The following is a 16,411-nucleotide window of genomic DNA, read 5'->3' on the forward strand; positions in this document are numbered from 1 at the left end:
GACATGGAAGAGCACTACCAAACACTTAACCAAAAGCAAGATACATTGTAATATATATAAATCTACACATATTTAAAATAACCAGTTAAATTCTGTGTCATTATTTTGATAGATGTTTAAATTAGTATTAGTAGTATTTAAAGATATTAAATAAATTATACTCTCCACAAGGAGGGTCGCACTGACATTAGCCGACGTGGAAATGTTTGCATCTTTCATACTGCGTACGGGTTTCCCCTCGTGACGATTTAACATTCAAAGCACCTTCAAAGTTCTCCATTTTATCTGAATAGTTAAAATAGTGGGTCTTCATGGATAGGTGAAGACCTGCTGCATGGAACCCCCGCGCAAGGGCCGGGGTCATTTTTGCCGTGCTGACTCTCGGGACCCCTGCGGATGTGGCAATCATAAATCACACTCGGGGTGTGCTTTATTGTTCCCAACAGAGGCTTCAGCGCAGCACAACATTCTGTTTTGTTGTTTCTTCTAAAGAAGAATTCCCCTTTGCGCTTTGATATACTGATACACATATGAACTGTTTGAGATTAAGATGAGTGGACCAAAGCATGATAATGTGTAAAATGTCAGGAACAGACACAATCCGGTGTTGTATTTGGTTTATTTTATCTCCTGACTTATAAACCACAGTCAGCAAAGCAGTCACAGAGACAGACCTGATTGTTTCCATTGTTTCTTTTACTACTTTGTTCTCTTCTTTTTCTCCAGATCTAAAATCTTAAAACTCAAAGCAGGATACTTAGAGATGAATGTGATTCTGAGCAAATGGCCCGGCGCCAAAATACATAATTATGGCTGAGCCGGTGAAGCAGGTGAGGCCTGCCAAACCATGCAGAGCGCTAAAGAGCTCAGTGACGGGGTGATGGTGGGGACTAATGTGGTGACTGCAACTGCAGCCGCTTAAATGCAGACTGGATGGTGTTTGTTCCCAGTTCACAAGCCCAATCCTTCTTTGGGGAAAAGCAAAGCTCTGGACAACTGATGCAGAGGGGTGAGGTGGGCATGGCAGGAAAGAAAGGAGGGAGCGGCTGTTTGGGGTAAATTGGCGATGAGACGGGGCATGGTAGTGTGTGTGTGTGTGTGTTTGTTTGTGTGTGAGGGTAAGGCTGTCTCCCACTTTTTTTTTTCATTCCACCTCACTGAGGTTAAGGCAAACAAAATGCCAGCAGATTTAAAAACAGAAAATTACAAAACAGAAAAAAAGATTTAAAAAAGCTAAATAAGCAAAGCAGCAGCCCCGAGGGAGAGGCACGTCGATGGCGATACTGCACAGAATAGACAAACGCAGAGCTTCCCTTTGAATAAGAGAGGCATCCTTACCAAACAGCACCACAATGACATTTATGTCAGAAATGTCCATGATCTCTGGAGTGACAACGCACTCGGTCCATCATGCTGCAGACACTGGGGAGGCTGGCAGTTGCTCGACGTTGGTTTGAGGCGGCTCATAAAGTACCTGAGCGAGATTTAGGACTCGGACTGAAACTTGACACAGTGAGCACATACAGGTACAGGGAGAGTGTCACAGCTCCGACGCCACCGATTAACATGCAACCAAACAAGCCTGGCAGTAAAATCAAAACTCAACGATGGGGGAAAACAAAAAACAACAAATGACAGAAGGTGTTATCAAAACGAAAGAGGATACAAACAGTGGGGCGAGCAAGTGATCCCTGGTGTGATGAATCCCATAACCTAAAAACATCTCGAAAGGTTGTTTTGGAAATTAGAACAAGCTGCCCCTCACTGTGGTGAGATAAGCAAGCAGGGGGAACTTCTGCTTATGGAGCCAGAAAACGATGGAATGGCATAAAAGGAGGTAAAGCAGGTCAAAATGTATTTTCAGGGCTTCTTCAGTAATCTTCTGATTGGGGAGGACCTATTAACTAGAAGTAGTCAATCACAGGAAACTGTATTTATCTGATATCTTTCCTGTCATTGGTGTGTGTAGATGGGGTAGTTACCCCCCCCATCCAGTACTGTAAGTGTATAAAAAGAAATTCTAACCCGGAAATTGGTGTATTTGTATATTGTGGCCCCTTTGGATGCTGTAGGTCGGGTTTTAGGTGAGTATCACAGTCTTAAGCTATTGATGCTGCAATCACCCTTAAACTGAAGCATTTTATCAGAAACGTCAGGGGAGGAGTTTGACACTGAATCATGTGAGGTTTTTATTGCTTTGCAGGGCAGGCGGGCAGGCTCCCTGGAGGACTGGGTGCTCAGCATTAACCTATTTATCCCTCTTCTCACTGTGCTAGATATGAGAACGTGTATCATCCTAGGGGCAATGGAGGTTTTTCCCTTTTACAGGCGTTACATAAAAAAAACAAATAAACAAACAAAAACATCCCCTTAGTGACAACAAAAGGGCTTACATGGAAAATATGATTATGTTTTGGCACACTGGGGTCAGGGAAGCAAGAAGGAGAGATCTAGCATGGGAGCATCTTTTTTGGGCATCAATTAAGTCCAAGGCTTGAAGGCCCACTGTGGGGCACATCTGTGCTATAATCCACTTTTAACACACACACACACACACACGCACGCACGCACAAACACTCATCAAGACAGCCTGGTCGAGGCGTCAGAATGAGCACAGTCCTCCATCTCTGGGTCCGTCCCTACAAACGTCTTTCCAGCGGAGCAGCAAAGTAGCAAAAACACTGTGTCCTTTGGCCGCGAGGCGGCCATTACAAATAATTCATAAACACGCTGGGGTCCAGCGGAGGGCGAGTTTGTGTTTCCTGCACCAGTGAATGTGTTTTAACAGAGCGTGTTGTACTCCGGATGACCCACCCCCCCCACCACGCCACTTCTAGTTTCGCAGGGGTCACAGTTCGTTCAGGTAGAGATGCTCGCTGTGCGGCGAGGAGCAGACCCAACGATCGGTGGGTACCACTTCTTTAAAATAGAACCTCTAATCTTCTGTATACGCTATTTAAATATACACACTCCTCAGCACAGCCAAGTCTACAATCATTAGCATCATAATAAGAATATGAATAAACAGTGAGAATAATAATAATTATATATATATGTATATATATATATATATATATATATATATATATATATACATACATATATATATATATACATACATACCTATATATATTCGTTCGTAGCATGAGTTTTTGTCAGCAGCCATCACTAGAACATTCAGGGTGGTAATTGCATATGTACAACAAAAACGTCATTTACATCCCAGAGCTCGAGGCTGTGGGTCAGAAGTCATATGTAGTAGATTTGTTGGGGAAGTGTTGTTGATGAATGCTGGTGTGTTATCTGAGCCTCTTCTCTGCTGAATAGATGGACATGTAGTAGTCGTTGCTGCCTACCGCCAAGTGGGGCTGGAGGGAGACAAAGACAAGTCTTGTTAATTACAGGTTGAATGGTTGTTGTTTTTTAACAGTCTTTTCACTGAAAATGAGGTTGATGAGAGTGAAATCGCAGGCCAGAAAACCCTTAAAATGTGCTAAAGGAGGCTAAAAAGCTGTGTAGAGTTGAGGGGAACTGCAGAGTCAGGTGATCATTTGTGTGGGTTCATCACTACAAGGGACCCCTTCACACTACACAGTCATTTCTTCAATTGTTTATAAAAAGTGCAGCTTAAAAGGCTATAATTGTGAGGTACCTCATTTAAATATACACCACTACATTTATATGACACCGTAGTGTAGTTACAAGTTACTTTAAGATTTTTAACACATAACAGAATAACATGTGTTACCATAGATAATAGAATTTTTTGTAATTTAAATGTTGTAATGTAAATACAACCCAATTCCCTCCAGGTGATAAATAAAGTATTAACCATACCGGAGCGGACACTGGGGATATATTGATTTCAGTGGCACTTAAAATACGATTTGGTTGTGACTAATGTGACTAATGATTTCAAATGGCTCTTATACACAATGTTTAACCTTACAGACTAAATCAATTTGACTGTTTTCTTGATGTTCATCAGGGAAATAAGTTGTTAGCAACATCCCGAACCCAAACTCTGCAATATTTAATAACGACTGGCCCAGATGTACGACTGCATGAACCCAATTTAATTGTTGGTTTACCCAGTGAGGATGGAAGGCTAAACAGCTGATGGCCCCAATCCTTTGTCCCATGAAGCCGTCATAATACTTTATGTTGCTGATCACATCGCCGTTAGCGTTGTAGACCGCTATGAACTGGTTCATCGACCCACTGGAGAGCAGAGGATGAGAGAGAGAGAGAGAGAGAGATAACATCATATCAATCATACGCTGGGTGTACTGCATTTATTTCTTTTGTGGTGACATGTAACCTCCTGTAGGGATGTCAGCTGCTTTGTCCAGTTCTATTAGTTTTGTTTGTCAAGCCAAATACAAACGTAACAACAATAATTTACTCTTCTTATTTAGACAAATGGAACAAAATAAGGAATTGTTTTCTTCCTGTTTATGACTTAAGAACCGGTGGAGAAAAAGGTTTGCCAGGATAATAAGGGTAGAGGTGCACGTGAGCCTTTTGTGGCTGAAATGTGTGTTACAACAACAACAACAACAAACAACAACAAACATCTACAAAATTATCCCCAACAAAGAAAAGTTTTCACCTTCCAAAGAAAACCAACCTTCCCCCATGTTTCACAGATAAGAAGATTTAAGGAACATTGAACAATTATCATGGCAAACACGTTTTCACCTGCTCTCGAGTCATAAACACAGGAGAGAAAACACTTCAGATGAGACTAAGACAACGGACCACAGAAGGATTGTTTTCCTCACTTGCCCCTCTGGGCGCCCGTAGAAGACAGAAAAGGAAGAATGAACGGATCTGACCTAAATATTGTGGACACTTGATGAGCTTTTTTGGGTGCTAAAACCTGCATCTACACATACGAACTCACCAGGCGAACAAGTTGGCCTGTGGGTGTATGTCCAGGGCTGTTAACCCCTTCACTGTCTGCAGCACGTTGACGGAGTCTGGCGCCCGCGGCTCAAAGAATCGAACATCCCCGTTAACACTGGGGAGGAAACAACTAAGTTAGTACAGGCATAAAAAAAATGTAATAAAAAAAAATCAAAGACAAACAGACAAAGAGAGAGCATACCTGACACTGATAATATGTCCGTCAGTCTCCTTCTGTAGATGAGCTTTGACCACCCAGGCTCCGTGCTCCCTGTAGGTCATCACCCGACTGCAGAAACACACAAAAGACAGAACAAATGTCAGCTAAGGAAACATTTAACAGCGCGTTTCTTCGCTGACAGGAAACACAGGAAAATAACACCGGAGCTGCGAGTCTGTGAACATGAGCTTCAGTATGCTCAAAGAAAACAAATGAAAAATATTAATACAACAATCATGAAGCCAAAAGGTGTATCATGAAAACATACTTTGACATTCAATAAGGGAGTGAAATTAAAATGGCTACAACGAAAGAGTTGGATTTTAGATCACAAATAAACTGTGGCCTAAAGTTTCCAAGAAGACTGGAATGATTTGGAGGAATTTTATTTTGGAATGAAGGCGTCCGTGTGTTCTTTTTAATTGATTTAAACAGCGTCTGAAGCCATTCCTCTTGTGTGTCATGCAAAATAGGGCGATAACCTTCTAACCAAGTAAAAGAAAGCTCCAGTGAAAAGAAAAAACAGCAGTATAAACTATAAAGTACAAAAGCGTGTGTCTTTCTGCTGCAACATGTAATAAAGGTGAAAAACCACTGGGTGGCATCACGGGACCATGACTGAAATAAGCAACCGTCTATCGCAGAGACTGAAGTGGCATTAGAGCTAAAAAATAAAACCCTACAACCATCTTTTTGGAACTGAGCTGCATTTGAACACCCAATATCCATAATGCACTCCATTAAACTTGATCAAATAACAACTACAGGTGTGAGACAGGGAGTGGATTTAATCTCCAGACATTTCAAGGACAAACACTAAACATGAATTTACAACAATCAACAGTAATTCCAGATTGTAAGAAACAATTTGTAAGCTGCTGCGCACACGAGGCATGCAAAACAAAGACTATTCCACACACGATGACCTGTGTGTGTCTGTCTACTGGTCCAGGACTAATCTCAGGGGGAGCAACATAGTTGTTGAAAGATGTAACTCCATGCCTGAGGGAAACTATTCAATTACTTATAGATTTATGGGCCACTCCGTGGTTTAACTGCTTTGTTTTTGCCCTCTGGGACTGAAATTAAAATAATGTTTAACCAACTGGGGGGGATACGGTGCCACCAGGGTCCATTAAAAGAGGCGGCTACCCCCAAAGGGAGATTTACAGCACGCTGTATATAATAAGTATAGATTAGAGAGGTGAATAATGTAGGACGGTGTAGGAGTTAATGCCCACATAAACTGCTGTGTAGGTGTTCTTCAATGAATTTAAATAGCGGTGAGACAGTAAAAGAAAAAAAGAGGTGGGAATTTAAATTAATAATCAATGTAAACTTCTGTGCAATAAAACAATGATATGGTCAGATTGAGAGAGAGAGAGACAGAGAGAGAGAGAGACAGAGAGAGAGAGAGACAGAGAGAGAGAGAGACAGAGAGCTACCATTCATTTGGACCCATCCTCCTGTCGAATACGCGTACGGATCCGTCACCAAGACCGGCTACGATGAGTGAACGCTGGGAATCACAGGACAGGCTGGTCACACAGCTGTCTGCTCCGGTCGGGATGTCCTGGTGGACATACAAACAAGAATCCCCATCAATGGCTTGTAAAAGCAAACTAACAAGGTACCACTGTCAATACAACACTCATTACACATTAAACCTTCTTTGAAATCATCAATCATGTGCTCTGTTTAGTGTTTGAAGTTGGACCCAGCGTCAATATGTAGCCACAGGCGAGGCTGGGTCATTTGTATTTGTATTAGTCCATCCATCAAGACCGTGATTAGCACACGAGGGACCATTAGATGTGTTAAAAACAAAGAAAAAGAGGAAACTGCACTAATGGTAGTAGCTCTGCCACAGACTTCCATTAGTGCCCTAAAACAGACAACAGCACGAGTACACTGTGCACAATAAGTCGAATGTATCAGACTTATTCATGTTTTAGTATTTATCATTAATTATTATTTATTATATTATTCCTTTTCCCTGATTTTCAAATAGCTTGGACCGGTTTACCTTAGAGTGTGACCACCTTTTATGCAGAAATGCATACATTCAGCTCTACCTTCAGTCCAATGTTAAATTACATGTTGTAAAGTAAAATGCTACCCAACACTACAAAACAATATTTTCGTTTTCAAGGATTCCAATATTGCACATTATTCAGATAATGTTGAAGACATCTTAAGATGGTTCAGCATTCTAAGCTCTACTTTTTAGCTTCAGCTTTACTTATGCTGTGTTTTAAGTTGAATGCTATTGTAGTGGTGTACAGAACAGTCACAGAGGCTCAATTTGGTGCTACACATTTAATTAAGATGTTCTGCAAAATGCAAAAATACCGGCAAAGCAGCGAGGCAAAGCTCTGCTCCTCTCGGCCAGAAGAGGAGCCGCTGCTGTTGAGCTCTCCATCGCCCACCAGAGCGCAGAACCTTCGTGCCGTAAATCGCTTTGTCCGACTTCGCAATGATTCGGATCCGATGAGAAGCATCCAGAATAACAATATAAAAATGGCCAATCTTCTCGCTGATGGTGTGGTTTACTTATATAGGTCACATAGAGCTACCGGTATTAAATTGAGACTGTTTCATAACCAGCTAAATCCTGTTGTAGTAGCTTTAAGCTGATAAATCAAGTCAATGGATCTCCGGAGTAATCTTCTGGGGATAGCCTGACACACAAAGCCAATCAGAATTTAAGCCACGGCCGTGGCAGGCTCATATTTTAAAATGGGTCATAACTTCATCAAATGCCTCGACTTAAAAAAGTTCACCTGTTTTATTGAAGAGCATTTTCGGCAACCCCTCATTGAGTTTTGGAAACAGAACCTGTCTGTAAAACCCAACTCTTTACTGAATAAATCAAACTGGAGGAGAGACTAGAAGGAAAGTAGACAGCAACTATTTGCCAACATAATGAATCCCTTCATTGTTATAGGATTGATTCATCAAACATAAGGATCTTTAGAAACAGACTTACAAGGCCCGAATGCCACGTTTCTACACAGTTCCAAGTCTCAGCTGTATTCACTGTGAGCTTTCGGAGAAAATCAGACTTGCAACCAGATGCACCGAGTACAATACCTGGACCTTCATCTCCCTGTCGGTGTCCCAGATCCTTACGACTCGGACATCTCCAGACGTCATGAGGAGACCCGTCTCCTGCTCCCAGTCGACGACCATGCCTGCACCTACAGCACAGGATGACACAGATGAAGATATATGAACACATAAAGCAGTGCTGTGCGTTGTTATTAGACCGACATCAGGTCCTTCAAATAAAACGAAACGGAAGACGTAACATTTTTTTTTTTTTACAATAATACTGAAGAAAGTTTCAAAAGGTAGCTGAAATATGAGCGTAACATATTAAATTACTGAGAATAATTTGTGTGAATATGTGAACTGCAGTTTAAATTAATGTTTTTTTTTTAACCAAGTTAATTTTATTCATAAGTGAACTCTCACGACACAAACCCACACAAACACAGCTGTTAAACACACCGAGCATGTGTTGATCCCGCTAATACACAACACACACAATCTGTCGGGGTTTCAGAAGGCTCATGCTGTCACATGATGGATTAGTGCAAAACCAGAAACGGCTTTCTGCAGAGACTGCAAGTGAATAAATAATAACTTTTTAAGTCAACTTATAAAGTTATATATCAAACATTGTCACCAAGTCAATGTTTTTGATAAACGTCCCTTATTCCTTAGTGTATAAACTTGCAGTTTATGCAGATGGAAGCATTGTTTAGCATTTTGCATCCTTCCCATGGAGACGACCCGGGGGAGATGCAGACACTGACCCTGGAGCAGAGCCTGTCAGCAGATTCTGGCTTAGATGAGTCAAATGGCACTCAAGTGACGAAGTGAGGAGGGAAGAAGCTGAAGACAGCAAGACTCTTTGAGTGTTGGCAGTCATGGCAGGAATGAAGCGAGCAGTGCCATGTCACACTTGCCCTGCTGGCTCAGTGATGCCTGGCAGAGGCCTGTGCCTGCAGCCGAAGGGCATCCTTACGCTTAAAATAAAGTGCTTAACGTATTAGAGATTAGTGTCTGAAACGCCCCCGGCACCACAACTGTCTAATGCTGGACGTCTGGTACCAGAAACGATCTACCGGGAAAATGAAGGCTCCGTTCACGGCAAAAAGTAAGTAAGTTAATCATTTGGCACAACCAAAACAGGAATAGGAAAACGCTTTTGTTTTCCCCTGATATCTATCGGTAGCTATCTCCCGGTGGGCCAACCTGAATAAGTGTGGAAACAATACCCGGCAAGTTGAAGAAGGCGAAGAAGAAGAGGCATTCACTCAATGGAGAGCGCTCCAGGACTTGGGAGGTTTTCGAACAGCCATTCAGTTGGCATTCAATCTACTTGAAGTAATAAAAGGTTGTCTTTGCGACAGTAACGCCAACAATAACACCATTCAGAAACGCTAAGGGAACAGACGAAAAGGTGTCCGTTTCCACTTTCAGCTCACTTTATTCATTCTTCACACAATCCCTTTTGTTTGTATCGTACCACAGAGGGCAACACTATGAATGTCATTGAGGAGAAAGTGTGCACCCTTATCCCCCATCTGTACAATTCATCACATCTCGCTCCCTCTGCAGGTGAACAGATCCACTTTCTGCTCGTTGCATTGCTGTTGGGCCCATTAACACTTACAAGCTGGCGAGTAGCTGAGTTGTTGAAAAATTATGCAAGTGAGCAACCTACAACATCCTCCAACAATTTGAAAGCCTTTCTAGCTTGTTAGACAGCATTCAACATCTCCCGGTTGGATCCATCGCATCTACCGTCTTTTTTCCCCCCAGTAAAGTATTTTTGGGGCCTTTCATGTCTTCATTGACATTCGGTAATGGAGAGATGACAGTGGACCTTCAGTTAACATCTCTTAAAAGGATGCTTTTACCACAAGCGCGACAGGAACAGCATCCTTTCCCCTCCTCTTGAAAGTCATTACACCGTGCTTCATCTCCTCCCCTTCATCCTCCTCCTCCTCTCTGAGTCACTTCCTCCTCCTGTTTTTTCACAATCGATAATCAGCTCCAGCTCACCCACCTATGTCACCACCTTGCTTCATACATTCACATCATTCTTAAACCCAGTGTCTTTTTCATCCTAATTGGCTCGTTTCGCACAATTTTTAAGTGAAGAGCGAAGGAAAAGGACTCCATCTCTTTGCTCTTCACTCTGCAACAATAGTGAACCTTTGCATCATTTGTGATCCTGTCCCACTGCTCATCTCCTCCGTGTGCCTAATTTATGAGTCGTTCTTCCACTCAGCCATCCGTGTTGGGCTTTCCACTGTGCTACTTGGCTTGGGTTGTCAGGAAAACCCAGGCCCCCGGGGGGCAGGCTTCACATCCTTCCCTGTGACGTCATCGTGCTCGCTCAGGCGTCACGGCGTCACACTGCCGGGTAGCGCGGGCACATAGGAAAACCACTTTCACAGGACTGCGCTCATTCAGTGACGCGATCGCAGTCACACGCTTGATGCTGGCTCATTTTAGAAGCTGTGAGAAGAGAGAGGGGGCATTCCCTTTGAAGCTGGCAGCTCTGTGATGAGGAAATCTGGGTTACAATGAGAGCGCAGGAGAACGAAGATTCCCCCAACACACAAAAGCGTGCGCATGTATTTCCTCTAAAATAAGGAGCACACGTGACACCAAACCTTCGCAGGATTGAGATTCAGTTTGATCCGTCTTTATGTTCCCCTGTGTCATCCCATCCCATGATGAGAAATCAATTGTGGATAAATATAAAGTGCATGAGTGAAGATCCCCACAAGACTAAGCACTGTAATGGTCTAATTGTCTCTGTGTTTTTGTTTCTATCTTAAGCATTGCCAGATGGACCTGCTCGGTTGCCCTGGAGCACAAATAAGATGCTGGGCCCCTACAGACCCCTTCTTCCTTCCACTGTTTGCTTTGTGGTACGAGGTGCACTTAAGGTGGGATGTTAAGGTGGACCGGCTATTCTCATTTCAGTGACTAACTGCTCCGCTGAGACTTGCTCAGCACAAAGCGGACCCTCGGCTGCCAGGACTAACAACGTTTCTGGCGGAAACGCTGCAGTTGATGCAGTGCTTCAATGGTGCATAAGAAATGGTCCATTATGTTTACACAAACCAGTAGACACACAGTAAACCTTGGGTTAATGGGCTCCTGGAGTTCTGGGGGTCAGGATACTTGCCCCCTTAGCCCATTTCAGCCTTTCCATTCCTCTCTGGATCTCCATCCAGCACTTCTTCTCACCCCAAACTCACTTCATCCCAACTCTTTCCTTCATTATTTTCTCCTCTTTCCTTCTCTACTCCCTGACTCTAATCAAAAGCAGTTTGCTGGGAGTTCAGGGGGTCACAGCTCACAAATCTGCAACCTTAAATCCCACCCTTCAGTTTTGTATCACACGGTCAACACTCTGCTCAGCAATTCTGCCTTAGAGGAAACCTTTGTGGGCCTGAGCAGGTCTTAGTTACCCACACAGAAATCAATAGGGACATGGAGAATAGGGATGTGAGAAGGAGCAAAGCAGTGTGGGCAATGTTTCCTCAGCTGTACATCTTACCACAGAGGTGGAGGTATAGATTGCTTAGATTTAGATTTAGCATTTTCACTTTGGGCCTCATCTCTTTCATTTGATTCTGGAGATCAAATGTTCTCCCCCGAATGACGATTTCAAAAAACAGTAATGTTTTCATCAAAGGAAAATGGCTTTTCCTTTGATGAATCTTAAACAGGGGGTGGGGGAGCTACTTTTAACACCACTAACAGTCGTGGTAGATCATCTTGTTCCTGTGCCAGTGAGCCAAGACAATCTAACCTAATTTTAGATATATCCATCTATTCCTTTGCATAAATACCATCCTCTTTCTCTCTGGAATAATACGCTGTCCTCTCCTTGTTCTATGTGGTTATCCTCATTGATGAACTAGCTCTCCCCCACACTGCAGCTCATTAACCCACTGCTGCAGCCTTTCTGGTTCTTCTACCCCTGAGAGTCATCCCCTCTCTTCCCTGCATCGTGTTTGCTTTGAAAAGGTCCTCCAGGACTCCGGTAATAAACTGTCTCCAGGATTACCAGGGCCTTGCCCAGCATGCATGTACCTCTAAGAGAAGGTGATGCCATCTATGTAAATGCTCTGTCCGGCCGTGCATGATCAATTGGTCATCATAACCTTTGAAGGCCGAGGCTTGACATTTGGGGAGGTAAAAAGCTTTGACCTGCCTTGTTGACAAAGACCTTGTGAAATGAGGCATAACCTACATGACATTAGCACTGTCAATCATGTACTTGGCGTTATTCTTAGATCTTCCCAGTAAATGCTGTAGACCAAAAAACTGTGTGCGCCTTGAGGCTTTTTGTCTCATTTCCCTGAAACCTCCAAGTCATGTGCTTCTCTCTAACTTCATAGAGAGACCCGAGCTCTGGATTTAGCAAGTTCCCAGAGCCCCAATGTTAACAAGGCAAAAAGGCAGTGCAGCCAAATGTAGTACAGGACACAGCGTCTGCCTTTCTAAAGCCAAAGAAGAGAGGGCTGCCCTACTTTCACTTACGCAACCAAAAGAAAAGGGACGAAGAGGAAAAACAGTCCCTAATATTGAGCGACTGCAGGGGTAGGAATGAGTCGAGGGACGGGGGTAAATGAAGAAGGACATTATTAACAGTATTATAATCTGAACTTAATTAGATTGACTCTCAATCTAATCTGTAGAGATGTGAAGAGTGCTGTTCTGTGCAGCAGCCGCAGGAATAGTTTCTCCAGTCTCTGCCAGCCACGGTCCCCTAATTTCACCAGTTCCCCCGGAGTTTAACAGGCAAATCCCTCCAGCGAGACGGACTGGGTGGCTCTATGCTATTAGAATCACAAAGCACCGGCACACTCCCAATTATGGAGTCCGTTTGAAGAAAGACCTCTGCCTCACCAAAGGCAAAAGCTATTTTTTCCTTCTTTAAATAAGCATCTACTTGAATGTTGTTTGGTTTGTGGATATAAGCCAAATTGCAAATTTTCACTGCAACTGGACAGATCGCCCAAAACAGCGATTGTCCAATAATAGCATAGCAGCAGAATCTGGGCACGGCATGTTTGTCCGGTCGGGGTATTCTCCACAGTGTTTGTCCTCTCGAATGTAAGCTGCAAATGTTAGCATGTACCTGCAGTATAGGGCGACCAGATGAGAATGGGTGAAATCAGGCAAAGGTGAGTCGAGGGAGGGCATGGCCTCCAGTACATTACATACAGTGTCAACAAACAGTATTAATAATAATAATAATAGTAGTATTCTTTCTTGCAGTCTTTGCAAAACATCTGGATATCGAAAGGCTGCAAAGATCCATGGATAGTTCCCTCACGACTTTTCCCAGTAACTGCAGTAACGTTTTTGCTTTTTGACTGGATGTTCACCGGGTCCCGGGACATCGGGCTCCATGTCAGTGATGGATGTTTTAATTTCCCTCTGTAAATGTTTTAATTCAACAACGTCATAGCGACGCATATTTATTCATCAATTCGCTGCACTACTGAACACGGCACAAAAAAACCCCCCAAACTCTAACAGCCATAATTTATGTAAACTGGAGACGTAACAGTACCCAGCTGTGGGAAACAGCAAAATAATGTTTTACAACGATCAGTATTTAATGTTTTACTAGGCTATAACTATTTAAAACCTGGGTTTAATCTAATCTTTGTCACAAAAAAAGAGGATTCAGGACAACTGTTTGTAATTTGGGACTGTCCCAAATTTTTAAGGGCGTCTGGTCTCCCTACTGCAGTATTAACATAATGTTACTCTGAAAACGTACGGTTTGAAAAATACAAACAAGTATGTGAAGTTGTGATCAAGCATTGAGTGATAACTTTGCCCCCATTATCAATGTAAACTGCACACAGTTAGTGTCACACTAGAATTGAAAGGTATAACAACAGTAATTAAAGGCAGCAGAGCTTAGCATTGTATTAAATACATAAAGATAAAGTGATGGAGCAACACCGGACAAATGAAGGGATTAGGGGTCAGGGGATAAAAGAAAACAAAAAAAGAGGCACACTGCCGGCTATTTAGTGCAGCACCGTAGCTCTGGACGTGAAAGAGGATGCCGTCACTCACCTCCTTGCTTACTCCTGTCAAGATAGATGGACACCCTTCTGGCCAGACCTGCGAGCAGGGGGAGGGAGCAAATGGAAAGGGGGAGGAAGGAGAGCAGGAATGCAAGCGACACATTAGCAAGGACCCCCCCCATGCATGCGGACCAACGCAATCTTACACACACTTAAAAGTAAGACTTCAGGAGTATACTTCACATGCAATCAAACAGCAGAGGGGTGAACAAGGCTGCTTTTTCTCATAGTGGCATCTCCCAAATGATTAACAGCGATATGTGCGGATCAAAGCGCGAGGGAGGCAAGAGCTGAGTCGCTGCCTCTGCATTACAAACAGGGGCTGTGGAGGCTGCACAGGGTGCACAACCTCCAAGTCTGCAGGACACCGAATCTCAAATCTTTTCTCCACAGACCGCAAAGCAGGCAGGGTGGAGTCGCTGCTGAACTCTGTGTGTATATGTGCAAATGACATAGTGAAATAATTCAACTGGGTTGAAGGTGTGTGTGATTCAATACATCCATTAATTCGTTCACACAAAATGACGAGATTTGTTGTTCTGGAGGTCAAAAAGAAAACTGCTCGCTTGCCTTGTTCAGCCTCTCTCTCTCTCGAGACGTGGGGGAAAACACAAAACAATGTCAGAGAACCAGAAAAGTAACAACAAGCCAGACAAACACAGACTACAGAGATGGTTCACTGACGAAGAACAGTACAAAAGCCTGTTGTTGGACAACAGGGATGGGGATGAGTGAGGACAGGTTGTGTAGGGACTGGTGTGTGTGTGTGTGTGTGTGTGTCTGCGTCTTCTTGAGCTACAGTCTTGTAGCAACAACAACCTACAGAGGTAGAGTCGTTTTTTGGCAGCACAAAGACATACTCGTGTAATATTTCATTGGGTTTTACATTATTAATGCCACTGAGGCAATGCTGAAAATCTAAAAGTCTCACAACAGCATATAATTACTGTACTTTATCTGGAAGACATTCCAAGCAATGGTAATATCACTTAACTGATTATTGGGTCAGGAGGGAAAGTGGTGTATGACTGCAATAGGGGAAACTGTGTGTGTGTATGTGTGTGTGTGTGTGTGCGTGTGTCTGTGTGAGAGACAGAGAATAAGAGAGCAGATGTTTTTGAAGTTTCTTGCCAAGTAAAAAAAAAACCCACCACAAGTTGAAGCTGGACTCTTCAGTAAAACTTTACTAGGAAAGCTCTCGGTGGAGTGGCTGTTTATATAAAAATGGATGCCTCAACTGTAGTCTGAATGCAGAGCCAACACTGTCACTAAAAACCCATCCAGGAAAGCAAGCACATCATTAAATGTTAAAGTCTGAGTGAAAACATGGCTGTGGCTCGCTGCGGGGGAGTCTCTCAGGGGAATTCAGACGGACAGTGATGCTAGTTAAGTGTGTCGCCTCCTTGGAGGTCCAGTGCAGTGATTCTGCAGCTTTGTATTGATGGAGACACATATGTGCACACAGTGTGCGGTCCACTTCTCTGCACAGAGTTATGAACTATGGAAGTGTGTCAACACAGAACGTAAACATGGCAACGTCCACAGTCCAAGTTTAAAATGATTCATTAAATTTAAGCAACCCCCTGACCAAAAATCTACCATTTTAAGATTAATATTGTGTTCTTAAATACACTTTGAATGTCAACTTTCCTCCATCTTTGTCAGATATTTCATGAATATCACATATGTGACAGAGTAAGACAGGCGAGGCTGAGAACCGGCTTTAAGTTTGCGTTACATTAGTTTTGAGTGATGGAACCTGACTCACAATCCAAAATATGCAACAGTGTGGAAGTTGAACTCTGGAGTCAGTTTCCATTTCATTACATCAGGTCAAATCAATTATTGTAAGGACCATATGTGACACTCTCCTGGATTTGGCTTCATGACAATGATGACATTTTCTTTCTCTTTTTTGCATCACTCTGGGCAATTTCAGCATCAAAATGTGTTACTATTAAAAGTGCACATCTATGGTAATGAGGACATATGCTTTGCTATTGCAGTGAGTGATCATTATACTTTTGGCAGGGTTTGATAGGGTTAGTGATCTTGTCCAATGACTCCATAATTACTGTGCCAATGCGTTGAGGTTTCTGCCACTCAAAAACTCTCATTAGTGTCACCTTTTACTCCG

At 43.0% G+C, this 16,411-nt stretch overlaps 1 protein-coding gene across 3 annotated transcripts in view; it reads right to left on the reverse strand.

The window, feature by feature from the left end:
- Positions 1-607: 607 nt before the first annotated feature.
- rptor (regulatory associated protein of MTOR, complex 1) overlaps positions 608-16,411 on the reverse strand; it is a 133,092-nt gene continuing 117,288 nt past the window's right edge. For 2 of the 3 annotated variants that reach the window (XM_079159845.1, XM_079159844.1), the window contains exons 30-36: positions 14,264-14,311; positions 8,222-8,328; positions 6,574-6,701; positions 5,111-5,197; positions 4,907-5,023; positions 4,092-4,221; positions 608-3,368 (exon numbers count right to left, since the gene is read on the reverse strand). In XM_079159845.1, coding sequence (XP_079015971.1) covers positions 3,300-3,368; positions 4,092-4,221; positions 4,907-5,023; positions 5,111-5,197; positions 6,574-6,701; positions 8,222-8,328; positions 14,264-14,311 — 686 coding nt within the window. In that variant the 3' untranslated portion in view covers positions 608-3,299. The remainder of the gene's footprint in view (positions 3,369-4,091; positions 4,222-4,906; positions 5,024-5,110; positions 5,198-6,573; positions 6,702-8,221; positions 8,329-14,263; positions 14,312-16,411) is intronic. The other variant, XM_079159846.1, reaches the window with a different exon arrangement.

Source organism: Pholis gunnellus (genome assembly GCF_910591455.1).
Source record: "Pholis gunnellus genome assembly, chromosome: 5".
Lineage (NCBI taxonomy): Eukaryota > Metazoa > Chordata > Actinopteri > Perciformes > Pholidae > Pholis > Pholis gunnellus.